The sequence below is a fragment of the Myodes glareolus genome, chromosome 3, assembly GCF_982192425.1.
Source record: "Myodes glareolus chromosome 3, mMyoGla1.1, whole genome shotgun sequence".
In the NCBI taxonomy this organism is placed as follows: domain Eukaryota; kingdom Metazoa; phylum Chordata; class Mammalia; order Rodentia; family Cricetidae; genus Myodes; species Myodes glareolus.
Genome location: NC_142028.1, coordinates 107,530,746 through 107,557,735, shown reverse-complemented (window position 1 = coordinate 107,557,735; position 26,990 = coordinate 107,530,746). Strand labels below are relative to the sequence as shown.

The following is a 26,990-nucleotide window of genomic DNA, read 5'->3' as shown; positions in this document are numbered from 1 at the left end:
CCTCCCTCCCTTCCTTCTTTCCTTCCTTCATCCCTCCCTCCTTTTTGTTTTTTTTTCTTATGACTTAATAGTGTAAATTGAGACTGCTTGTGTATTCATGGGTGGGGATGTTATTTACTAGAGCAACTTACCAGTTGCTATAATACTAAAGAAAATGACTTCCCTTCCACCAGCATCCATTGACTGCCAATAGCTTCTCAGGTAGAGTTGGGCCTCCTAAGAGACTCCTCTGCTTGCATTGGGATTTTGACCTTGTGTAGTTCTTGTGCTGGAGACTGTAGCTCCTGAGTCCATGAGTGCGGTGGTCACACAATGTCGAGAAGACGGTATTTCACGGCACTCCTCCACAGCGTCTGGCTCTTCCATTTATTTCTACTACCTCTTCTGTAATGCTTCTCGAGCTTTGGCGGGGGGACGTTATAGGATAAATACTCAACAGCCACTTAGCATCAGCACCTTTATCAGTTATGAGTCTGTGCGTAGACTGTTGACCACAGCAAGCTGAATATTCCTAATTAAGACTGAGCGCAGTGCTGATCTATGGGTTTTATCTTAAATATTTGGAAGGCAGTTGATACCATGTCCATTTATAAAACAACAGCAGTAGCTGTTTCCCACGCCTCAACCTCCCCACCTGCCCTGCTCAGGGCCCATGATGGCCCAGCCTTTTGGGCTTTTGACCATATTTGCAATACTGGGCATGAATTCCCTTTAGTGGTCTGGGGCCTCAAATCTAAGCAGGAAGTGGTTGGTTACCCCCACAATAGTCTTGTACCTGTTGCACCTGCAGATGTCTCTTGCCTAGCAGTTTGCTTTTTACAGCTTGCAGGGTTCACAGCTGGGAAAGACTACTGATGTCTTTTCTCTCCGGCAGCCGCAGCCCGTATAGCACCTTCTGTGACCATGAAAGCTAGCCAGCATGGGAGCCTTCTATTTCAGTTCCAATAGGATTTTTTGATCCCCTGCAACCAGTGTCTGGTGCCTTTAGTGATACGGTTGCTAGTTGTGGTAGGCCATGAATAACAAAGGTAATAGGTTATATTTTTGTAGATACCCTTGGAGCCTCTTACTAACATCTCACCAGGAAGCAGACCATATTTGGCACCATGACTTCTGGAAGCAACATTGTTCATCTGTGCAGGGAGCTTTTCTTTTAAAGTTTTTAGAAGTTAGCTTGTAATAGTAAGAGTAAGGTTTTCACATGGCCTTTTCATGCATCCTTAGTTTTTACTAATCATCCCTCTATCCCTTCTGCGCTCCTGTCCCTTAAACCCCACCCCTGCTCAAATCACTCTGCCTCCAATATTGCCCACCTCTACTCTCATCTTCCACCGTCATCCCCAACAAACACTCAAACCTAAAAACCCTAAAGTACGATCGGCCTATGAGAGAGACTAATGTGGTATTGATGTTTCTGGCCTTCGTTTACCTTACTTGATATACAATTTCCAGTTCCATTCAATAGGAAATCCATTTCTAATATTCAACTTTTCCTTACCTGAAGGGAAGGCATGCAATTATTAAATTAAATTAAAAAAATTAAATCCTTTAAGCAGTGATTTTTTTTAATGCTTTCCTTTCCCTTTCACTGCTCGCCTGTGCCTCTGAATGTCTCCTCTTACTTTCTGTCTTTGGAAAACTATCTCCTAGGATTTATTTTCCTCGGTTGTCATGTCTGCTAGCTTGAAACTATTTTGCTGTTGCCTACCAGCACTGCCCATGATAGCCTTTGACACCACATCTTGCACTGTGGCTGAGCGTTTGCATGATTTGCCTTAGATGTTGATGTCTTTTGAGGTTCTCCTGCCAATGTGAATTTTACAAGGGCCTTTTGTTCTTCTGGGTGTTCACTGGGCAACTCTTGAATAAGACATCATATACCTCTCCCAAAGATCAACTTTAAATTTTCACATAGTACAGTTTAAACCAGTAGTACAAAGAGAAATAGTTCCTTTAATGTCCCGAAGGAGTCTCATTATGAAGACAGAACTTGACTTTGCCATGCCAATACTCAGGATACTTTTTCTCTGTTTCTAAATGACTATAATGCTAGAATTGAACTCCCCTAGTTTTCTATTCAAGAGAAAGAGGTTCATGGCTGTGTCATGACAGTTCACTAGGAAAATAAAAATCTAACTGCAGCTCTTAAATCACAGTTGTTTGCGAGGTTAGACTAAATTATTAAAGGGTTGCTGTTGTCTAGTCTCCTTATTAATGGTGTAGATTTAATTTTTTCCTTTTGCATAACTCACTCCCCTTTTTCCTTTAATTGTCATATCCTTCCAAAGGCTTGTCGGCATCATTTTGTCAGGTGCCCCTTGGTGCTCTGACAACCTGGTGTATATGCACTATAGCATTGCACCATAATGATGATTGATTGCTCTGTTTTCATAGCATATTAAACTTTGTGAGTAGTCTATAATATTTACTGAATGATAAATGAATAGTAGAGTGCAATCTATTAGTTTAGAACCCTTCTCTTTTACCTCCACAGACCATAATGATTGCATGGAAGAGCTCATAGATAACCAGTTTATTTCTAGTTACTAAAATGTGGTTCTTGCAGTTAATGTTTATTTTTAGTTTCAAGTTACAATTTGAATTCTAAGAATGTTAATTAGAGAAAGAGGATTAGAGAGCTGCTGAGGCCCAGCTCACCATAGTCCTTTCCTCCTGCTCTGGAGCTGCTATATGTTGCTCTGCTTGCGAACTTGGGAGCTGAAACAAGAGGCTCTATTCAGTGTCCGTCTCTGGTAGTCAGAAAGGGCAGTCTGTTGATGGATTATTGTTTCTTAAATCACTAATCTAGTTCATTGTTTATTTTGGCAACAGTAATAGCTTTTACTATACCCCACCCCAATTTTCAGTGTTGTTTCTATTTAAGAGGAAATAGTAATTACTGAGGAGTGGAAAGGAGAAATTAGGCCCAGAAAGCATATTTATTTCCCTTTTCACATATGTATATTCATATGCAAGTACACAGGAAATTCACGAAATACCCGCAAATTTATGTGATATGGCTTATGTAAAGCTTCTGTTGTAAGAGATTTTCAGTCAATGTGCACGTTCAGATCTAAGCTGTCTGGTCCACTCTTGCCCATTGGATATTTTATAACACAGACTAGTAGTTTGAGCTAAAGTATATTTCCTTGTATTAACAAAAATTAGTAAAATGCTTCTTTGTTCCAATATATATATAGATATATATTATTAATATATATTATTTGACTTTTCTTATAGAAATTTCAAGAAATTGCTGAAAAAAACATGGAAAAATTGAACCGTATTGAGAACTCACATGAACAACTGGTTCTTGAGAATTCACATTTCAAAAATGCATTGGCCAAGACTCAGAGAGAACAAACATGCTTGTTGGCGGCGTGTGCGCTGATGGCTGGTGCATTGTATCCCCTCTATAGCAGGTCATGTGCCTTATCCACACAGAGAGACTTTCTCCAGGAGCAAGTCAACAGCTTGGAATTGTTCAAACTGGAAATTAGAACGCTAGCCCAGGCCCTGGCAGCAGTAGACGAAAAGAAACAAGAAGAAGCCAAACCAAAGAAAAAACCGTTCAAAGGACTGACTCGTGTATTCCGGAAAGGTGCGATTGCAGTTTTGGCAGCAAACAGACTCAAGATACTGGGCCAATCCTGTGCCTCTCTTTTTACCTGGATGGAAAGCTGCAAGGAAGGCATAGGCATGTTAGTGTGTACAGGAGAGCCCAAAGACAAGCGCAAATTTCCAAGTAAGATAGTTTGTGCTTTAAAAATCTAAGTTATATGTAAGTGAAATATAATGTGTGTGTGCTTATCTATTATACAAACCTTCAAAGAATTAATTATGTAACATAGACCAGTACATCTTTACATGTATATGTGTATAAATGTTTAATTTATAAAAATTAGCCTTGAATTTTTTTGTAAACTGATATTATGAAGCAAATATGTATAACTTCATATTGTCTAGATTTATTTGTATTATCTTTTTAAAACAGTATAGTGGAACATTTATACCTCACATTTTCAATTGTGACAATCCAAAACAGACACTTGAAAGTTATCCATGCTTTCAGCATAAAATAAGAATAAAATGATGAGAGAGTTAAAAATATATCTTGAAGAGTTGTTTAAAAGTGAGTCAAATATAAATTTCCAGCTGATATTTCTTGGGAATGTTTTACTATTTTTGAGAAAGCAATAGATTTAGTTGTTAACTTTTTAAAATTTATGCCTGGGATCAACCCTAAGGCTACTTTCATGAAACAAGTGCTCTACCATTGCATCCTCAACCCTGACACAATGCCGGGGTTCTCTGGCAGAAAGGGCGGGGGCAGAGCCAGACCTGCGGGACTTTTACCTGGGTCTGAGCCGGGTGGTGAGCATCGACCATCAACGACTCACACACACACACACTGAGTCCCGAGTCTGTCAAAACAGGATCTCGTTTAATTGCATCAGGCATGAACTTATATAGGCTGAGATAGGGAATGGGTCGAGCTGGAACAAGGAACAAGGGCCAATAATATTCTGTACGTTAGCGGTAGCTGGCAGAGGCGTGCCTACGTTGGGTAGCCAGAGACAGGTCTCCAAACTTGAGCTAGGCTCAGGAAGTTGCACTAGGCCTCTCCAAACTCAAGTTAGGCTTAGGAAGTTACACTGGGCCTCATGCCCAGGCCTCATGAGTCCCAACAATGCAATTGCTAAGAATCAGGCCATTGTACTACAACCAAAACTAAAAGAAATGTTTGTCTTTTTTGATGCTTGTTATTTTATGTTGCGTTAGTCAGATGTAACTAGATTTTTAACTAGAGAACACTAGGCATACAAAGTCTGATTTACTTAAGTAGCTGAACACGGCTATGAAATTCAAATGTGGATTTTAAGAATTGTAGCATTTCATAATGGCTCCTTACGTTTCTGCAGAGCATCAGAGGGAGCAGTCACGTTGTTTACAAGCGCTTACTTGGTTCACCAGTTCTGACCTTCTTGTTGCCATTGTCAGTTCTATGACTGAGCTGCAGGAAGTCATTAGTAAAACAGGTATGATCATTTTTTATGTCTATGCAAAATGTACTTAATACAAATGCCTAGAAATCCCTTATGGTACAAATTTTAATAAATTGTCTTGAAGGAAAATACATCTGTTTCTTATTTAGCCACAGAGAGATTGTTAAATCTGTATTTAATGATACAGTAAATAAAGGGAAATTTGATGACAAACTTTGTCTTTATTTGTAAAGGAAATTAAATAGCATTTTGGGGTAAAAGTATCTACCCCATTCTTCCCCCTTTGTGATTTGTTTTTCCTATGAGAAGCACACCATTAGTTTTTTTCTTTTCTTTATTTATTTTTTATTTTAACTTTTTAAATGTGTGTGGATGTTTTGCCTCCATATATATATCTGTGCATCTTGTATGTTCCTGGTGCCAGCAGGGTCCAGAACAGGGTGTTGGATACTCTGGAACTGAAGTTATAGACAGTGTAAGTGCTGGGAGTCGATCCAGGGTCCTAGGAAAGAGCTGCCAGTACTCTTAACCCCTGAACCTTCTCACCAGCCCAAAGTTTCCTCTTTTTAAAGTAATGGTGACACTGTTACTTGGTTTTGGTTTTCTGGCCATAAGTTTCAGAAGCTTGAGCAATAATAGCTGAGCCCAAGGAAAATTCCACGTCTAATTTGATGATATATGCATTTTTAAAATTTGTTTGTTTTTCCTGACTCAGGTTGTGTATGTTTATGTGCATGTGTGTGTCAGAAAGGTGTAATGATGTCTGTTTTTCTAAGTGTAAGAAATGTTGCCATGTTCTGGGTGAGCTGAACCCTAGACCAGTCCTTGTCAGTATGATGCATTAGCAGTAGCAGTGTGTCCTGACCTGTTAAGACTTCCCTGCTTAGGGAAGTGTAAGCACAGGAGGATGATAATGTGAGATAAAATTTAAAATTTAAAGATAGGCCAGTGTAAATGAGAATCATTTCATTAAAATTTCAGCTATTTAAACCTAGGCTCCTCTGTCAGGAAATTTATGATTCTCAGATTATTTTTAAGTGTAGCCACTTATGTTGGTAATCCGTGAGCATATTTAATACTTTGGTGAACATTAACATGCTGAGTTTGAAGTAGAAATAAAACTAAAGTTTTAATTATTTAAAAAGATTAAATTAAGACATAATAAATATTATACACACATTTATAATTTCAGATAAATACAAAATAGTATGATTTCTTCAGGCTGTTTCAAACAAAATTAAATTAACAATTTTGGTTTTGTAGATTCAAAGCAAAAACATAGTTTTTTAAAAAAACATAATGATAGTGTTTGGATTTAGTGTAATAAATATATTTTTTAAAGTTATTTTTTAAGAAGTTATTCAGTGAGTTTCACTATGGTGATTCATGCATATGTGGAATTCTGCTTTGTTATTATTCTTCTTTCACTGCCTTACCTGACTCTTCCGGTACCGTGTTTTGCTGGTCCCCCTTCTTCTATCATGATTTCATTTTTCTTTGCAATTAAAAATAATTCCATTTTGTGTGTGTTCCACATTTTCTTTTTCCAGTCATCAGTTGACTATCTAAGCTTGTTTAACTTTGCATGTATCGTGAATGGTGTAGCAGTGAAATGGATGTGTAAGTGTCTCTGTGGTGTGGCTCCATCACCCACTCGTCCTGTTTTTAGTGTTTGAGAGCCTCCACACTGAATTCCCTAGTGACTGCATCAGTTTATGATCCCAACAACGCAGAAGGGCTTTCCCCCCCTGCGTCCCCTTCAGGATTTGTTGTCATCTGCTTTTTTAGAGATAGTCCCTGTGCTCTGGCTGACATGGACTCTCAGACTGGTTTTAATTCACATTCCCTTGTTGGCTAAAGACAATGACTATATTTTCTAGTCATTACTGGCCATTTGTGTTTCTCTGTTTGAGGACTGTCTATTCAGATCGTCAATGCATTTATTAACTAGTTACTTTTTTGGTGGTTAGTTTTACAGTTTTTTATACATTCTTGATATTAACGTACTGTCTGTTTATAGTTGACAAAGACTGTTTTCAGGTCTGTGAGCTGTCTACTCTGGTGATTATTTTCTTTGCTGAGCAGTAGTTTTTTATTTGTTAGTAACCCAGTTGATCAGTTCTTAAAATCATTTCTCTTGCTACTGGAATACTTTCTAGAAAACCCTTCCTTTTGTTTAGATATGGAAGTCTTTTGCCAGGATTTCCCTCTGCTAGTTTCTAAGCTTCAGGTCTTACATTAATGTCTTTGATCCATTTTTTTGATGAGCAAGGTGAAAGATATGAATCTAGTTTTATTTTTCCACATGTGGAAATTCACTTCCCTCAGTTCCATTTGTTGAAAGAGTGAAAAACTTGTAGAAAACTCAGTTGGCTCGGCCTCTGTGGGTTTACATCTATGTGGGTTTGTATGCAGGTCTTCTGTTCCGTGTCAGCACCATGCTGTTTTGTTATTGCATCTCTGGAGTGTAGTTTGGATTAGGTATTGTATTGCCTCCAGTACTGCCTTTTCTGTGTAGGAGTGTTTTGGCTATTCTTGATCTTCTGTGTTTCCAAATAAAATTTAAAGTTGAGTATTACAGATTAGTAAAGAATATAATTGGATGTTTGGTGCATTTTGCTTCCTGACTTGCATGGCATAAATGGCTTTGCTCCACAAGGACCCTCTTGGTATGATGCAATAACACGTCTGAAACTGAGATAATCAAACCTTTTCTTCACTTTAGTTATTTGTCAGGTGTTTTCATTACAGTGGCAGGAAAATTAATGCAGGAAAATAGAAGAGTCTCTTCAAACATAATGAAGATTAACATATTTTTAAATCATTTTTATTCTTAAGTGTATTCAAATAGGTACAGAAGATATTATACTAGAAAAAGGAAACATTTTCAGACAGTTAAAGGTAAATGGTTTTCATGGAATAACAAAGGTAATAAATGTAATTGAAGTGTTGACAACTTACAATGCTTATAATGAAATGAATATATTTAAGTTTTTACATTTTAATTTTATTTTATATGTATGGGTGTTTTGCCTGTACGTATGTGTAAAATGAGTTGGAATGTTGGTTTCCCAGCTGAGTAGACCAGAATAATCACACAGAAACTATATTAATTACAAGACTGTGGTGGCCAATAGCTTAGGTGTATTCCTAGCTAGCTCTTAGATCTTAAATTAACCCATTTCTATTAATCTGTGTACCATTGTGAGTCTGAGGCCTACTGGTAAGGTTCCAGTGTCTTTCTCCTTTGGCAGCTACATGGAGTCTCTCTGACTGCCTTCTCTCTCTCTCTCTCTCTCTCTCTCTCTCTTTGAATTTTCCGCCTGACTTTAGTCTGCTAAGCCATTGGCCAAAACAGCTTTATTCACTAATCAATAAAAGCAACACATATATAGGGCATCCCATATATCTGTTTGTGCTTCATGTGTGTGAAGTGCCTGTGAAAGTCATAAGAGAGCATCAGATCCCCTAAATCTGAAGTTATAGACAGTTGTGATCCCCATATGGGCTCTGGGAATCAAACCTGGGACCTCTGGAAGAGCATTTAGTTGTCAGCATCCGTGCTGGGCAGCTCAGAACTCCAGTTTCAGGGGATCCAACGCCCTTGCTGGTCTTGGTAGGCACCAACACATGCACTCACTTGCAGAAATACCCATATGCCTAGTTAAAAAGAAAATACATAAACCTTACACAAAGAATTTACTGAGATAGGGACATCTTATTTAATACTTACCCTATAAATGGGATTAAATTGTAGTTTTCTCTTACCATCACCTTTACCATGAAAATAGTGTAAAAATTAATAAAAATATGCCCACATATCTTTGTACAGTTAAGGTACAGATTATTAGTTTTGTAGTCTAAAATTGGACTTTACCATAAGGGAGGCAGCATTTTAGATGCAAGGAAGACTTCTGATACCAGACGTGTAGTGTTGGATAAATTATTTACAGTTATGTGCTGTGTGCCTGGTGCTGTATGCCTGCCTTCTCAGTTTCTGAGGAAGTTAAAGTAGGATGATCACAAATTCAGAACTAGCTTTGACTACAGAGTGAGTTCAAGGCCATTCTGGTCTACTTAGTGATGCTTTGTAAATAAAAAGTTAAAAAATTCTGTGTTTGAACTCAGAGGCTCCTAACATACATACATGGAGGCTTGGGTTCAATCCCCAGTAAGAAAAAGACACAACAGAGAAAAGGAAATTGTGTCAGTTTCTGTATGTGTAAAATAGGATTGTTATATTAATAAGTACTTTAGCAGACTGAGTAAATTTATGAAGTACTTGATATAGTCTTTATTTTTTCTTTGTTTCAGAAAATATTTTATTTATCGTTAGTACATTAATAAATAATAGAGAAATTTATAAAAACTTATAGTACAAATTTATTGGTTTAAAATTTTAAGGAAGTTTTCAGGTTACATGCAGTTTTAACTCTAATTTTTAAAGTTTTATTTATTTTATTTTATGCTTATGAATGTTTTGTCTACATGTATGTAGGATACTATATGTGTGCTGGTGCCTGAGAAGTTAGAGGGCTTCTTGGCCCCTGGTATTAGAGTTACAGATGGTTGTGAGCCACAGTGGGTGCTGGGAACAGAACCCAGGTCCTCTGCAAAAGCAACAAGTGCTCCTAACTGCTGAGCCATCTCTCCAGCCCCAGTTTCAACTCTTTAAAAGATAGCGCTGGGGCCGGGGAGATGGCTCAGTGGGTAAAGCACTTGCCATGCAAGCATGAGGTCTGGAATTTGGATCCCCAACACCCATGTAAAGGCTGAGTGGGCATGATGGCCTGCTGCAACATTAGTACTTGAAAGGCAAAGATAGGGCATCCTGGAGCAAGTTTGCTAGCTAGACTACTAAGTCAGACGCCAGCCTCTGACTCCTACATGTGTGAACACACACGCATTCCATATATATGTGGAAAGGAGAACTGGTTTTATTTTAATTACTATGTAAAGATCAAGAGGAAAATTTCTTTTTCTAATAAAATCATACATTTTTGGGGGCTGCCACAGATATTCTTTCTTTGTAATTTATGGAAGACCCACTTAAAGCATGGTAGTAAAATTGATTATTTTCTCTCTTCTAAGTAATAGGAAGTCTAGAGAGCTATAAAAATTTAGACTGTATTTCTCTGCCGTCCTTACCATCATCTTCACATTGGCGCTTGCCCACTCTGCAGGATTGTGTTTGCTTAGGATGGGAATAGAGAAAGGCAAAATATGAAAGCATTCATATATTTCTGGAAGGAATAATAATGATGAGCTGCTTTGGAACAGAGTTTTGTGGTTTCTTAAAATGTTAGGATTGAACTGTATTATAAGCTAGTAATTCCACTACTATTTATAGATTTAAGAGAAATGAAGCCATGTATCTAAAAATATGAGCATAAATGCACATAGCAGTAATGATAATAAACAAAATGTGAATGCAAATTGAACTATCCCCAGCCAATGAGTGGATAGACACACACATGAAATTTATTAGGCCATAAGAAACAAAGTACTTGTATATGCTACAACAAGGAAGACTCCCGACATCATGAGTCAAAGACACCATTCGCTGTAAATCACACATCTTATTACCTCGTAATTTGAAGTGTGCAGAGTAGGAAAGTTGAAAGACAGAAAGAAGACTACTAAAACCACTCAGGAATATTTATTTCATGCTTATATATTTTCTTACGTGTTTTTCTAGATGCTCCATACTTTCTCTCTTTTCTTTCTCCTCCTTTTTCTTTTCAGTGCTAGGATCAAACCCAGGGTCTTGTGCATGTCAGGTAAGCACTCTACCACTGAGCCACTTCCCCTGCTGTGCCTCCCCTTTTAATATCTTGCTGAAAGTGGAGCTACTTTAAACATCAGGATTGTATACTGGCAACATCACTGTGATTTCTTTCTGTCCACCTCAGGAAATATGTGGTCATGTATGTCAACATCAAGCAGTACTTTTTAGCATATTAAATAACTGCATTGCTTAAGTTTATTCTTAGGTTAAAGAAAATTCAATTAGTGATTATTTTTAAGAGTTAGGCTTTTAGAATGAATTCTGAGTTATATGTAATCTAACTTCTAGGAGAGAGATTGTGCTCTTGACTGAACACTGGCTAAGAATTTGGCATCTGAGTGTGTGCTATCATGCGCTATTTGTGTGACTCTGCCCACTTTCAGCCTTAACATTCTCATGTGCACATTCTGACTGTGCTGGATAGTTTCATGGCGGCTTGCTACAAGCTAAAGTCGTCTGAGAGGAGAGAGACCCAGCTAAGAAAATGGCTCTGTAAGATCAGGCTACGGGCAAGTCTGTAGGTAGGGCATTGTCTTAATTAGTGATTGATAGGGGAGAGTTCGACCCATTGTGGGGGCATTCCATCCCTTGGACTGGTGGTTCTGGGTTCTATAAGAAAGCAGGCTAAGCAAACCATGTGAGCAAGCCAGTAACCAGCACTTCTCCATGACCTCCAGGTTCCTGCCCTGTGTGAGTTCTTGTCCTCACTGTTTTTGATGATGAACTGTTATATGGAACCGTGAACAAAATAAACCCTTTCTTTCCCAAGTTGCTTTTGATCCTGGTGTTTCATCTCAATAGTAACCCTAAATAAGACATTGGCTAATAGGAACTCCTAGCTAATATGTTCATTAGAGAAAAAAGTAACTTGTTTGGACATATCTTCTGAATATGTAAATGTCCATTGTTTTATCGCTTTCTTATATACTGATATATACATATATGTATATGTGTATGTGTGTATGTGTATTTTTTTTTGAGATAGGGTTTCTCTTTGTAATAGCCCTGGCTGTTGTGGAACTAGCTCTGGTAGACTAGGCTGGCCTTGGACTCACAAAGATCCCCCTGCCTCTGCCTCCTGAGTGCTGAGATTAAAGGCGTGTGCCCCACTGTCTGGCACATACTGATATCTTAATGAAACTAATATTACTTTTTTTTCTTCACAGAAGTGGAATTTTAATAATGAGAGTCTGAAGTCACATTTTAGAAAGTACTTAGAGTGTTTGGCCCCTGCTTTTATAAACTTTGATGGTGAATTCATAGGCATTGGGCAGAGACCCCAGTTTCCATTTTGCCTCTATAAATACTGGACAGGTGGCAACCTTTTTGCTTTTGTGATAGTGTTTGCCCACTTGAGATAAATGACCTCTTCTAGATATCCAAATGGTGTGCCTGCAAGAGATCATTTACCTCAAACAGGGGAGTATGCTACTTTCACTGAAGGGCTGAAATATCAATCATTATGGGAATAGAATGTAGGTGGTTGAACATTTTGGTATGACTGGGCTAAACTAAAAATTTAAAGGTAGAAACAAATGTATTTTATTTGATTTCTAAGTTTATTTCTGAGTATATCCAAGGATAGCTGGTCACAGGTAGAATGTCAGTGCGTTTTATTACTTACCTTCTCTGTAATGAAATCTTAGCTGCCTTGAAGGTAGATGACTCAAGCTCACCCTTGCTAGTAAGTTGCTATGCACCTTACCTCCTATTGTGTGCTGCAGTAAACTTTGCAGAAGTCCTATCTACAAAGGGCCAACTCAGAAGCCTAATTATGTTCATGTCAAGACCGAAGTTTCATATTTAAAAGGTCAAACCAGTGAGAAATTGTATTTCTGTTAATAAGAATTTATTGCTGTGTATTAGAAAGCTAAGACCTTAGCCAGGCCTGGTTGTACATTCCAGCAGCTTTGAAGCACAGGTTGAAGGATGAATCCAGGGCAAGCCTGGCCTACATAGTGAGTTCTAGTTCAGCCTGGGCTGCATTGTGAGGCCTTAGTTAAAAGACAATGTTAAATTAGTAACGCTACTAGCATTACCGTTATTCCCCATTGATTCTTTTATGCACTTTATTGTTAATTCGCTATTACTCTTTGCTTAAAGGGGGCTCCTCATGTTTTCTGAGTTGAAACACTCCATTTTAATTAAAAAAACACGACATAGACTCCTAGTTTTCTTTACAGTAGTTGCAATTTTAGTAGCAATAGATTCTGTAATGCTTTCTAAAGACTTCTAGTTTTATTACACGCAGCATCAGGGACATGTCATTCTTGTGTGTATTTTGTTATGACAGATAAAGATCAAGCTGCCGTGCTTGCTGCAGCTGAAGGACAGGGCTCCACAGTGAGTCCTGCCCCCTCCGGGAGTCCTCCAACCTTCAGGGTTAGAATTGCTAGGCCAGTCGGCTGCTTAGGAATTTGTTTTGAAGATTTATTTGTTGATGTGAAAACATGCCTGTTCTATGGGAAAAAGCAATTGTGCAACCTGTGATCTGTTTCTTTCTAAAGGTCACATTATTTAAGTTGGGAAAATGGCTAGCAAATTCTATTAACGTAAAGAAAAAAATTGTTTTTAACAGGTATAAATTTTAAAATAGTTGAGACATGTAAACAAGAGGATTTTTCGTGACTCTTGTTCACTGTCATGCAGATAAATATGTAATTCTGGCACTACAGTATCTCTTCCACTTTCATTATAAAATTGCATTCCATATGGTAAAATGTGAGCTCTATTATAAAAATGCCTCTTAAAACATAAATTATTTATCGCTCTGACTGTAGCTCATGATGGTTAGCACTCAGGGACTTGGAATATGTCTTTTCCTAACTTCTTAAAAATTCAGAAGAATGCCTAGTGGAATAGTATTGTCATTTAATTTTCTCTTTCCTAGTGGTTAGTGTCTACCAAACATATTTTAGTGATATAGTAAATAATAGCAACAAAAAGGAAACAGGAAAGCACTATGTATTATAATTTAATTGTAGTTGAATTTTATTTTAAAGCTCTTTTTATTAAAAATGTCATTTCTTTTATGTTACTTAAAGATTTAAAATCAGATTTTATATTTGCTTAAAAAGTAATTTTTGATATAGTATGAAAATTAATATTACTTTCTCTTGGTATTTTTGAATGCATTGTTGAGTTCAGTATTGTTGCAGCTGCTATCGAAATAAAATGGAATGTGATTAATCCAACAAATATATTAAAAATATCTACAGATGCTAGCTTGGCATAGTGAAGATAGGGCAGTTGGAAATGAAAGAAGACAAATGAAAAAATGCAGTGCAACTGGAGACACAGAGAATACATATATTTGATATTAAAATAATATGCTGACTATTAGGGGAAAATTAAATTTTACTATTCTTTCATTGAGTAGTGAATTATTTACTATATTTTTAGTTATTTACTTAACTGTTTTAAATTATCTGTTGACTGTCATCTAAGTGTGCTAGTAAATTTTTTTGTCATTCATTACTTACTAAATGTCTCATTATTAACAATTATGTATTTTAATTAAATTTTGTATGACTTTGCCCATGACTTTCTTTGAGAGTGTGTTTATATTGAGTGTCATATCGAATGAAAATATACTACATTATATTCTCAAAAGTCAACACACTAACAACTAATAAATTTATATACAGAATATTATACTTTTATCAAATTGGCAATTTTATTTTAAGTGTAACTCGGAAGCAGTGTGATTTTCAAATCTTGACTGCTATGTGGCATACAAAATTGATCCTTCCATTTATACATTGAAAAATAGGAGAAATAGAATACAGTTCAAATTTTAGAATACAGAGTGTCTGTAAGGTAGAATGCAGAGTATTGGTGAGGCAGTTCTTAATGCCATAGGAAACCACTGGTTGCCCTTGGTCAGCGTTGCTCATTAGTTTTGACCTGTATATAATCTCACAGTTAACACAATACAATTTGATTTGGTAATATTGCTCTTATGACAGAAAGGCAAAATTTAGATTAGCTCCAGTAGTAGAGACTCTTGAAATGTAGCACGTACACTACTAGATTTGGGTTTGAAGACTCTCCGGTGCTGGTCATTTCACATGAATAAGACAAGAATCAAGACCTGCTTTGAATAGGGAAATTACATAACTTTTATGAAGGTATAAATAAGCCTATTAACTGTATCTGGAATATCAGTTGGTAGGGAGAGTAGTGACAGTTTTGTTTATAACATTAAGCACAGTTATTAATTGTAGACCTAAGGATCTGGTAGGAAGCAAGATGTGTAGCATACATAAGGACCCTCCAGCCCGTTAGACACAGGCTGGTCACTGAAATCCCACCAGGAAATAAGTAATTGTAGTTGTAGGCTTTTAACTCTCCTGAATAAGAAAATTGTGTTTTTTTTTGTCTGAGAATATAAGTATTATGGGGCTAAGGTCATAAGCAGTCATAATTATGAATAGAAACCAAATTATAGGAAGTTTTAGAAAAGGAAAGGGAAGGTGGATTCTAGAGAGATGCTGTTCCATGCGAGGTCAGACTGGAAGTTCAGGAGGTTCTCTGTAGGGCCGCTGCTCAGTAGTGAGCCAAGCTTGTGCTCAACTTTTCATAGTAAAGCTCGATGGGGGAAGTGGCTATAAATGCATGAGAGCTACATAAATGAAAAATTCTATTGTGATCAAAGTTAACGTGAGGCAACTCATATATTGTGCTTTTTTTTCCTTTGAAGATCCAAATTCCAGAATCTGTGGACATTTACTCATAGGTGCAACCAAGAGTTCTTTTGCAAAACTAATGGATAAAATTAGTTTGGCAATGGAAAGTATACCTCTGCATAGCAGCCGGAGCATAACATATGTAGAGAAAGATTCCCTGGTTCAGAGGCTGGCCCGTGGACTTCACAAAGTGAACACGCTGGCCCTGAAGTATGGTTTGCGCAGCCATATGCCCATTATGGTATGTGCTATTTCATTCAGTAGTGACTTTAGGATTTGTGGGATAGAAAGTGTATTAGCCTATTTATAGTTTAAATTAATTGTATGTGAATAATTTAGTTTTACAGAAACTTTTAATAAAATAAAGCTTCTTGAATAAGTTTACTTGGTTTAGAGATAGCTAGTATTATTTTTTTTGCATTATTAATGTTTGAGTTCAATTTAGCAAAATGCTCGTTGGTATTGATTTGCTAGTAAATCTGTAACTGATGTTTGTAAATGTACTCTTATTTAACGACAGAAAAGTACTGCATCATTACAAAAGCAAATATTTGGATTTACGCAAAGGCTGCATGCAGCTGAAGTGGAGCGCCGCTCGCTGCGCCTAGAGGTCACAGAGTACAAACGCACTCTGAGTGAGATGAAAAAGGAGCTTGACAAATCACAGAATCTGCAGATGCAATTAAATGAATTTAAGCACTCTGTAAGTAGATCTGGCATAGTAAACCATGGTTTTGTGATACCTCTTTCTATATGATTTCCTTAACAGTGTTTGTTTGGTTAATAGAAGTAATTCAAAGTCCCTTCAATAGGATTGCTTTGTTTTTAAGTTTTCTGTTATTTATTTTCCAGTTTTATTTTTTTATAGAGAATAGATTTTTTTCATACAATATACTTTGAATAGTTTCCCTTACCCCAACTTTTCTCAGATCTTCCCTGTTTCTCCTCCCACCCAGTTCTACATCCTTCTTTCTCTCTTTCATTAGAAAACAGACCATCTGAAAAAATAACAATTAAAACAAACCAGAATAGGACAAAACAAACAAGCATGCAGGAAAAAAATGAGCCAAAGAAAAAGTACAATAAACATATATAGACACAAGAAACATATGTTTTCACTCACAGGAATCCCTTAAAAACTCAAAACCAGAAACTATAATATATATCCAAAGGACCTGTAAGGTTATAAACAAAAAGTCTCCATCTACTGCCAGGCGTGGATTATATTCTCTAATTTTTCATTCCTCTATCTATCTATCTATCTATCTATCTATCTATCTATCTATCTATCTATCTATCTATCTATCTATCTGTAATCTGTCTATCTATATCTATCTGTCTGTCTGTCTATCTATCTCTGTCTGTTTATCTGTCTATCTATCTATCTATCTATCTATCTATCTATCTATCTATCAGTGCATGTGTTTTTGGGTATGCATGTATTTTGTGTTTGTGTATGCTTGCTCGTGTACACGTTTGCAACACAGCATGAGTGTGGAAGTTGGAGGACTACGTTTAGGAGTTGGTTCTCTTCCACTGTGGGTTCTGGGAATCAGCCTCAAGTTGTCATTCAGGCTTGCATGACAACAGCTACTTTCCCTTGCAAACCTGTCTTGTTTTTCTCAGAATGCCATTTTAAAGCATATATTTTTGTTTTAATTAAAACTTGTGTTTGTTTGCTTGCTCCAGGCATGTAACTAACAAAGCTAACAGCCCTAAAAGGTTATGATGAAATGTGGCCATTAAGTAGGATGGCTTTTCCCTTAGAAAACTTTCCTTTTAGAATGCTTTCTATTGAGAAGCCTGCTGTTTGTGGAGGGGACAAAAGTCTCCTCACTTATATTTTGAATAATTTTTATTCTTATGCTTTATACACTATTATAATTTTAATGCTAATATTAAATTATTTAGTGATATTTTAGTATTATATATATGCTCATGCTATAAATTTATCTTCAAATTTAATTCAAGCAAAGCTTTCTCTTTCTGTGAGTTGCATTATTTCTGGGCCTTGGAGAAAATATTTTTGTCTTATTTGTCAGAAAATTGGCAGATTAAAGAGCTTCATAAGATAGCAATAGTTTTATGTTTTTAAGATATATACAGTAAGGTTTTAGTTCTGCCAAGCCTAGATTTTTTTTTTTAAAGAATTCAGATCAGGCTGCATTATGTTTGTGACGAATTACATGAATCCCCTTCAAATCCATGCTGACAGTGGGCAAGCTGACTCTTAGATGACTACATGTGCAGGTAGAACCATGAAGGGAGCCGTGTGTCTCCCTAGTTCCACACATACTTCATGGAATGCACCTTTTGTGAAGCATTTTTCCTTATGCACTTGAAGATGACAGTGTCAGGTGTCTTGTAACTGTGTTTTACTCACTCAAGTGCCTTGAAGAAGGGATATTCAAGTGGTCTGACCTAGACCCCATGAGCCTTTATGGGAGGCTGGCCTGTGGAGAGCTCTCGTTAGTCCTCCAGGGCTGTGTCCTGCCCTCCAAGTAGTCAGCGTATTGTAAGTCGTTTTTTATATTACGGTGTAGAATTTCATTAGCAGGTGTTCACATATGAATATCGTTCATCCTTTTCTGTGTTGAGTGAGAAAGCTAAGTGAGTTCTCAACTCAGTACAGCTATTTCCATGCAAGATGTATGTAGGCAAGAGAATAAGGCAAATTTTGATAATTGCAATTGTTGAGGGAAAACAAGACAAGGTAGCCTGAGAGTGTGAGTGTGGGTAGGAACTGCTAGAGAAGACATGGGGCCAAAGAGATCCAAACAGTAGCACACTGAACACAGATTCAGATAATCATTCCAATACTTATGGTCATTTGAATATTTTTTCATAATCATAATCTTTACAAAAAGCTTTTTTTTTTTTTTAATTTGGAAGTTGAGTGTGGTGGTACATGCCTTGAATTCCAGCACTCAGGAAGTAGAGGCAGTTACAGATCTCTGTGACTTTGAGGCCAGCCTGGTGCTGCAGAGCAAGTTCCAGGACAGCTAGGGCTACACAGAGAAACCCTGGCCCCCCAAAAACCAAAGCAAACCAAACAAAAAAACAAACTTTATTTGATATTTCAAGTGTTTTCTAAGATTTTGTTTGACAAAAAGATAACTTTTAAAGTATGATTATTATACTTTAAAACCAAAAATGATAGTTTATTTTGACTTTTTCTGAGCAAAATAAATTTTATGTTTTGTTTTATAATAAGTTCTTATAAATGTTTGCCATTACATTATTTTTTGAATTTCTATTTATGTATAGGTATCTGTGAGTGTATGACATGTGTCCAGGTACCTGTGAAGGACAGAAGAGGGCATGATGTCCCCAGGATGCTAGTTGTTAGCCCATCCCCTTGTGGGTACTTGGAACTGAATTCTGTTCTGGAAGAAGAATTCTGTTCTGGTGCTCTTAAGCACAAAGCCATCTCTCCAGCCCCATACTATGTTCTTTATGTTACCAAATACTGCTCTGAAGAATAAATAGTACAGCAATACAATTGGCTTGCCACTGATTTTTTTCCTCTTCTTCTTAAAGAAATTGATCACCCATGAGAAGTTTGAAAGTGCATGTGAAGAGTTAAATAATGCATTACTTCGGGAACAGCAGGCACAAATGCTATTGAATGAACAGGCCCAACAACTACAGGAGTTGAATTATAGACTTGAGTTGCACTCCAGCGAGGAAGCTGACAAAAACCAGACCCTTGGAGAAGCTGTTAAGGTATAGCATCTCTTGTATAATGAGTTATTTGCTACTTGTATGGATCCTGGTCTGTGTGTGCATGTCATGCATAGCTCCTGATATAGAGGACAGATCCAAAGGTGTGAAATAAATGGTTTGTAAGGATGGTATGAGGTGTCACCTCGAGCCTTTAAAATTTATGGAAAATGTAAAGTGGGCTTTACTGACTGGTTGAAAACAACATAGGTATTTTTCCAGTAATAATTTTTTAAAATGTGTTTTTTTTTGTTGAAAATATTTCTCATATAATATATTCTGATCATTTCCCTTCCTCCAACTCCTCCCAAATCCTCCCCATCTATCTGCTTACCTACCAACTACATACCCTTTCTTTCTCTCTCTTTAGAAAACAAAGCAAACAAAAGCTAAACTAGAATAAAAAAATAAAGAAACAAAGCATAAGAAATTCACACACACACACACAAACACACAGAGTTTTTGTGGGCTTGTTGCTGTTGTTTGTTGTGCTATCCCTGTTTTCTGGGGGGCAGGGGGTGAGAAGACACACAGACTCGAAGAGATTCCAATGCAGAAACTCTTAATTGTAAGCAGGTTGGGGGGAGGGTTATGGGATTAAGGAAATTAAGCTGCCACAGGAACGTTTCTGGTTGGTCCTTTTGAAATTGGTGGTCACTGCTGGTGTGTTGTGATTGGCTAGGAGCACGTGTCATTAGTTACTTTGCTTTTGGTCTGCTGACAGGTTGTCTTGGCCAATTTTGCTTACTCATTGTGAGTTTGCATGTGCTTGCTTTTGCTTGTGTAATTGCCTTGCCTCAACACACACGCGCACGCGCGCGCGCACACACACACACACCCTGTAAAAACAAAAATTTAGAAACTGTTATATGCAAGCAAAGGATCAATAAGATAAGATGCCCAAACAAAGCTCTATGAGACAAAACATCTATAAAATTCTATTGAGTTCTTTTTGTGTTGGCCATCTACTGCTGGGCATGAGACTGCTCTTAGGTGCGGTTAATTGTGAGGTTAAAAGTGAGATTCCACTGGAGAAAACTAATTTTTCCTTGTAAACAATGTCAAATAGATATTGCTTCTTGGTTAGGGATGGGAGGCTATGTCTACTCCTTTTCAGCACTGGGGTCCTGTCCGACTTGAACCTGTCAGGCCCTGAATGTGTTGCCACAGGTTCTGTGAGTTTATATGTGCTTCAGTCCTGTTGTGTTTGGGAAGAAACTGTTTCCTTGGTATCAGATATTCCAATTGCCTTTGCAATCTTTCTGCGGAGGAGTTTGATGAAGGTAATCTCGTTTACGACTTTGTTTTCAAAGTCTCTTATTCTCAGCACATAGATTTCTGTGTTAGTTCCTATCTACTGCCAAGAGGAAGCTTCTCTGCTAATAGCTTAGAGAGGTACTGATCTAGAGTATAGCAGTATGTCATTAGGAGTTATTTTATTTCTATGTTTATTTGGTTTTCTTCTAGGCCCATGGCCTAGGTTCTTGGCCACCTGTACATTGTCAGGCATGGGTTTTATCTTATAGAATAGACCTTAAATCTAAGCAAAGAGTAGTTGGTTACTACTATAATTCTTGTATCACTATTACACCAGCATATGATGCAGGCAGGTCACTCTTGTAGATTTTAGGGTTAGTAGCTGGGTTGCTGGTACCTTTCTCCTCTGGTAGCATTCAGAGCACCTTCCAGTACCATGAACACTAGTCAGTGAAAGACCCCCCGATATTGGAAGCCTCTCACTCAAGCCTTGGGATAATGTGACCCCCCCCAGTAACTCATGAGAGACCGTCCTTGCTGCAATCACATGAGGTTTAATGACAAGACGACAAGACGGGATCCAGTGCACTGGGGCCGAGACTCATAACCCACGCAGGGGAAGATTTCGACCTCGAGTGACCGGGAGAAGTAGTTTTTATAGGAAGAAACCACACAGCCCAGTAATCCGAAAGGGGGGTAGGGAGGGTGTCACAGAAAATTCTGAAAATTCCAGTGATGATTACAAGGGGGCAACTCCCTGCCTCTCAAAATCATTCTCAAGGTCATAATCAGCTAGTTCCTATTCTAAAAATACCAATGATAATTACTAGGGGGTGATAATTACTAGGGGGAATCTCCCTGTTTCTCAAGATTACTCTCAAGATTACAATCTACCTTTATCTTCAGCTAGTTCCTGAAACCCTGAAACTGGCTAATCCTAGATTTCTGATTCTTCTCTTTCTGCTAGATTTTTGGCTCTACCTTCCTGCTAGGGGGATCTGGATTTATCCAGGTCTTTCATCAGTAGGGTTGAAGGCTCTAGGTAGGCACCAACTCATCTTCTCTTTGTTTAATGAGCTAAATGAATGTTGTCTTTAGCAATAGGGTTTATCATCAGTTTGTGGAGAACAACCAATAGCCTTGGAAATAACTTGAGAACTTTGGGGTTTTCATACAGTCCCTTTGACCAATGACTCAACTAGATATAACCCATTCCTGACACTAGAGATTTTAGTTGTTGGTAAAAGATTTCTATTCAGGGCTTTGTCTCCACCATTATTTGGTGACATCATTTAGATTTCTTTCATATATGTATATAATTTGAGAAGTGTCTACAGTAGTTGGTTTCCATATGACCCCTCAAATGGCTCTCAATATTAGTTGCCCCTCCCATATTCCCTCTCTTACCTTTCTCTCCTTCTCCCCATTTAATCCCCCTCTTATGACTCCCTAGTCTCTCCATAACTACATGTTTTATTTCTCCTTCCTTGGGAGATACCCTAGACTCTTACACTGTACCTAACCTCTGTGGTCCCATGGATTGTAGCATGGCTACCAAAAATTTAAGAACTAATATCCACATATAAGAGAATACATAAAATACTTGATTTTTTTGGGTATAGGTTACCTCACTCAGGATGAGTCTTTCCTTTGCTTTGGGATTCTTCTCCTTTTTTTTTCCCATTTTTCTTAGATTTGGTCTTTTCATAGTGTTCCAGATTTTCTAGATGCTTTGTGCCTGAATTTAACACTTTCTTTGACTGAGGTCTTCATTTCTTCTACCTTGTCTTTAATCCTGAGATTATTCTGTGCCTATAATCTGTTGGTGAGGTTTACCTCTGAGGTCTTTATTTGACTTTCTAAATTTTTCATTTTATTTTTGTTTAGTTTTCTTATTGATTTTATTTCTTTATTACATTCTTCTTTTATGTTAGGAGTTGTTTTTATTATTTTATTTTGCTGTTGTGTTTTCACACACTTCATTAAGGGATTTATCCTATATTTTTCAAGGTCCCTTGTAGGTGGACTTTTCTTTCCTTCCTGCTAGTTCCCAAATAACCAACATGGAGACTTAATATTAATTATAAATACTTTACTGATAGCTTAGGCTTGTTACTAATTAGTTCTTACAACTTAAATTAGCCCATATTTTCTATCTAAATTCTACCACATGACTCATGCCTTGTTACCTCATTTTCTACACGTCCTGCTTCCTCTGCATCTGGCTGGCAACTCCCAAGACTCTGACTTTCACCCCAGCATCCTCCTAGTCTGACTGTCCCACTTATTTTCTTCTTGCCCAGCCATAGCCCAGTTAGATCTTTATTAATCAATGAGAGTAATACATATTTACAGTGTACAGAATTGTTCTATGGCAGTCCTTGAACATATTTATGATTGTTGTTTGAAGTCCTGGTTTGTGCTTCAATTGTTATTACACTTCTCAGGACCTACTACGCTAGTAGAGTTACTGGTTTCTGGTGGAGGCATATGGTCTTGTTAAGTTTTGTGTATTTTGTGCTGGTGTCTAGTCATCTGAAGTTGGGATGACTGAGGTGATTCTAGGAGTTGGTGCCTGGTCTTGTCTTTGGTGAGTGGGTGTTCTGTTCCTTAGTTTGCTCTCACTGGATCTTAGAAAAGCATGGTGGTCAAGGATTGCCTGGTAGAGAATGCTTCTTCAGGTTGGTGAGTAGCAGAGAGGGATAGAGGTGGGCCAGGAAAAAAGGCTGTGAGGGGATCCTGTCCACACCAAGAGGCAGGGTCCCCAGGGAACTGGAGATGTGGTGGGAGTAGAGCCTCCTACAAGTCCATTGCAGTGAGACTAATCTGGGGATTCAGGGATGAAAGGGCCAGGGGAGTAGGACTGTACCAAGAGTGAGAGTTGGAGTCTCCAGTGGGTAGACTCGCATTCAGAGTCTCCAGTGGGTAGACTCGCAGTGGGAGGAACGATAGCTGCAAGTGGGTTGGTGTGGGGGTCGCCGTTCCGTGCCACCCACCTCCCATGAGTTCCATATTGTCCTAGAGGTTAAAACACAAGACGCACACACACAGATACAGAGTTCCAGTCATCCTCAAGAAGAGAATGCCCCATTTATTCAACTTAATCCAGGGTTAAATACTTTTGGCCCCAGTAAAGAAAAACTCCTCCCACCCAGAGGGGACTGGGGAAACTGGCGTCTGTGGGAGCTTCTCCCCAGGCAGGTGGTCGAGGGTTCAAGGCAATGTCAGACAGGTTAGATGGGCCTTGGCGCCTGAGCTTCTTTCAGGCAAGTTGAGAAATTACCATTTTAAAGTAAAATAGATCCCTCAGGCTATTGCACCAGGTTGTAGCAGAAGATAGGATGGAACTTAGCAGGAAGCTTAGCTGGTTAGCGTAAACATTACTTGCATCCTATGTTTTGGCCTCAAGGAACAGGGAGGACAGGGCCTCACAGGTTGGTAAGGACTGAGGGTGAGAATGGAGGACAGGAAGGGGGTGTGATTCACCTACTTGAGTCCTAGCCTGTTGTGACCTTTGGAGGTTCAGGAAGATAGTGTTTCTGGGCATTAGGGGCTGACACAAAACTCTAGGAATGGACTAGAGGGGAGGGCTGAGAGAGTCCATAGGAAGTAGCAAATCTGGGTGCATTACAAGGCCTGGCAGAGTCCTCAATAGTATTTTTTTTTTAAATTGGATTCCTTTGAAAATATGTAGTGTTTAGCTTTTTTCCTTTTTGATTGACAAATCTTATATGCTTACGGTTGGAAAGATTGTGTCGTGTGACAAAACTTTCCCTGGGGAGATGCAATTCACAGGCCTACATACTCCAGGTAGAGAACCCACGAATCAGACCAAAGTATGGATATCACCAAAGTTCAACTTGGTGAACCAATGAGTTTTTTAAGGATTATTTTCAGTAATATGGGTTGGGGTTACTTAAACAGGAACCAGAACTCAAAGGCAGCTGCATTACCCTAGCATGACTGAGGCTCGCTCACTAAGCTCAGAACCTGGAGTGCACGGCAGAGCCTGAGGCAGCTCAGCAGGCTGCAGTGTCCTTTCTAAGTGACTCTGTCTAAACCTCGTCCAGGCAGCTGGTCTGCTTTCAACATCTGCTTTGCAGCCTTTTCTTTTCCAAGAGTCTTCTTGGCAGCTTGGTTTGGTTGAGACTTCTCTTCCGCTTGTCTTATCTGAGAGTGACTTTCCGCAGCTTTGTTGCTTACCCTTGGTAGGAGAGGCCTCGTGAACCTGATCAGGTTCTGGGACTTCCTGAAGCTAATTTGAGTTGTTTATCTCTGATGGAAACTTTTTAAACATACCTATTATTCACATCATTTACATCCACTCTCTTAGTAATTTTGTAATACACACTGTTTTTAACTATAGTCACTGAAGAATAGAGTACCAGAATTTATTCTTCAGTGTAGTGATGACTTAGTGCCATTTAACCAGCATTCCTTTTCCAGACTCTGTTAACCACTGGTTGTATGTGTTCTTTATTAACCTAATTTATTATTAATAAATCTATATTTATTCCATATTCTTCCTCATCTTCATTTTCTCCTCAAAGTAGTATAAGATGAATACCCCTGTATCTAAATCTTTTATATACATATCTGTAATTTCTTAATTAGGATTAACTCCTAGGTGAGGAACTACTTCGTCAAAAGCCACAAAACATTTTATTTTTGAGATAAGAGTCATGCCATAGAGTCCAAATTGACCTTGAAGTCATGATCCCTGTGTGTTAGCCCTCCAAGTGCTGAGATTACAGGCGTATGCCACCACACCTGGCTTCCCACAGACATTATTAAAGTGCATATTTTATTAGTTGGCTCACAGCAAGTTTTTAATGAATTTCATTAGCTCTTAGATGTTTGAGAACTGTACATTTTGCCCAACCTAGCAGTTTCTATTTACAGAATTTTTGCTAACTTAATACACATGTTTGTTATTTTAATTTGTATTTCTTTGATTATTAATTCAGCATTTTTACAAGTATATTGATCATTAAATATTTTTGTGCTTCATGTCCTATAAATAGATAATATAATTAACAGGCTCATACGGGAGTCTTTCTGTAAATGCTGGCACTTGTGTTTAGATATCATATCTTCCAGATGATAGAGTTGCTTGAATTAGTTTCTTTAAAATATGAGTAGCTTAAATGTTGTTGTCAGGAGTGGAAAATTGTTTAATTACTATCTCTTAATTAGAACTAGCAGGTGGTAATGTAAAAATGTTCTCTTGTGGGAGGTAGCATGGTTCAGTGGAAGAAAAAACTGGCCTTGGAACAAGGATTCTCTAATTCAAATCCCCCTTCTGTCACTTGAGCAAATTACTTAACCTTTCTCAGCCTTGCTTTCTTCTGCAGAGATAGGGATAATGATACCCAAGTTACAGAATTTTCATGAGACTAAATTAAGATACTATTTGAAAGCAATTATATGCTTGATAAATATTCTTCTGTGGTTTTCATAAGACTTTAAAACAATAAGATTTATAGATTTCTATTTCTAAAATAAAGCACATTCATGAAAAGAAGATACAGAAAATAGAAAAGAGTAAAAATGCTGCCTATGATTTATTATCTGAAAATAGCCACATTTTAGGGATTTCTTTACATTTACTTTTTATTGATTAATTTCATGTATGTGTGTTTATGTGTGCGTCTCATATGGTGGAAGGAGAGAATGACTCCCACAAATTGTCCTCTGACCTACACATTTATGATGTGGCATGTGTAGGTATGTACATACACAATAAATACATGTAAAAGAAGAAGGAAATTTGCATTTGGTTTTTAGTTTATAATCATTACTGAGTTAAGGGAGCTTTATTCCTTGCTTATACATATTTAAAATAACAGGAATTGATATTGGATATTAAAAAATATATCTAAGCACCCATTGAGATAAATATATTGTTTTTCTTTCTTACTATATTATGCTATGTTAGATTATATCAGGTATTGGCCTATGAGTGAGCTAAGGATTTTTTAGCATATATGGTGAATTGCAAACAAGTAAACATAAAACAAAATAATAAGTAATAAAGCTTGTACCTGGCATAATCACACGTGGAGTAGTGTCTTAGTTCTTTCTCTGGCTGTGTAACAGAACGCCATAGACTTGGTAGTTCATACAAACAGAAATTTACTTTTCATAGTTCTGGAGGGTGCAAGAATACCAGCAAGGTTCTGGCATCTGTTGAAGGCTTTTCTGCATCATCCGGTTGCAGACAGCAGAGTGCAAGACAACTTGGGTAATGAGAAAGGGAAGATACCTAAACTTACCCCTCCCTTTTTTTTTAGAGCACATTTTTGGTAAACATGTAATTGTATCATTTATTAAAGATGAACACAAAATCATCATGCTAATGAAGCAATAGCCTTATTTTCCACAAAGAAAATTATTTTTTGGCTGAATATATGATACTGCAAGATACAGAGTATCTTCAAGACCTTTCAGAGCCTATCAATCTATTTTTAAAATATTTTTTGTTGTTTTTATTGAGCCATATATTTTTCTCTGCTCCCCTCCCAACCT

General features: G+C 37.7%; 1 protein-coding gene across 3 annotated transcripts in view; it reads left to right on the top strand.

The window, feature by feature from the left end:
• Ccdc171 (coiled-coil domain containing 171) overlaps positions 1–26,990 on the top strand; it is a 378,010-nt gene that overhangs the window by 156,018 nt on the left and 195,002 nt on the right. For all 3 annotated transcript variants that reach the window (XM_087904896.1, XM_087904894.1, XM_087904895.1), the window contains 5 exons: positions 3,241–3,745; positions 4,923–5,039; positions 15,497–15,723; positions 16,003–16,185; positions 19,023–19,208. In XM_087904896.1, the coding sequence (XP_087761022.1) occupies positions 3,241–3,745; positions 4,923–5,039; positions 15,497–15,723; positions 16,003–16,185; positions 19,023–19,208 (1,218 nt within the window). The remainder of the gene's footprint in view (positions 1–3,240; positions 3,746–4,922; positions 5,040–15,496; positions 15,724–16,002; positions 16,186–19,022; positions 19,209–26,990) is intronic.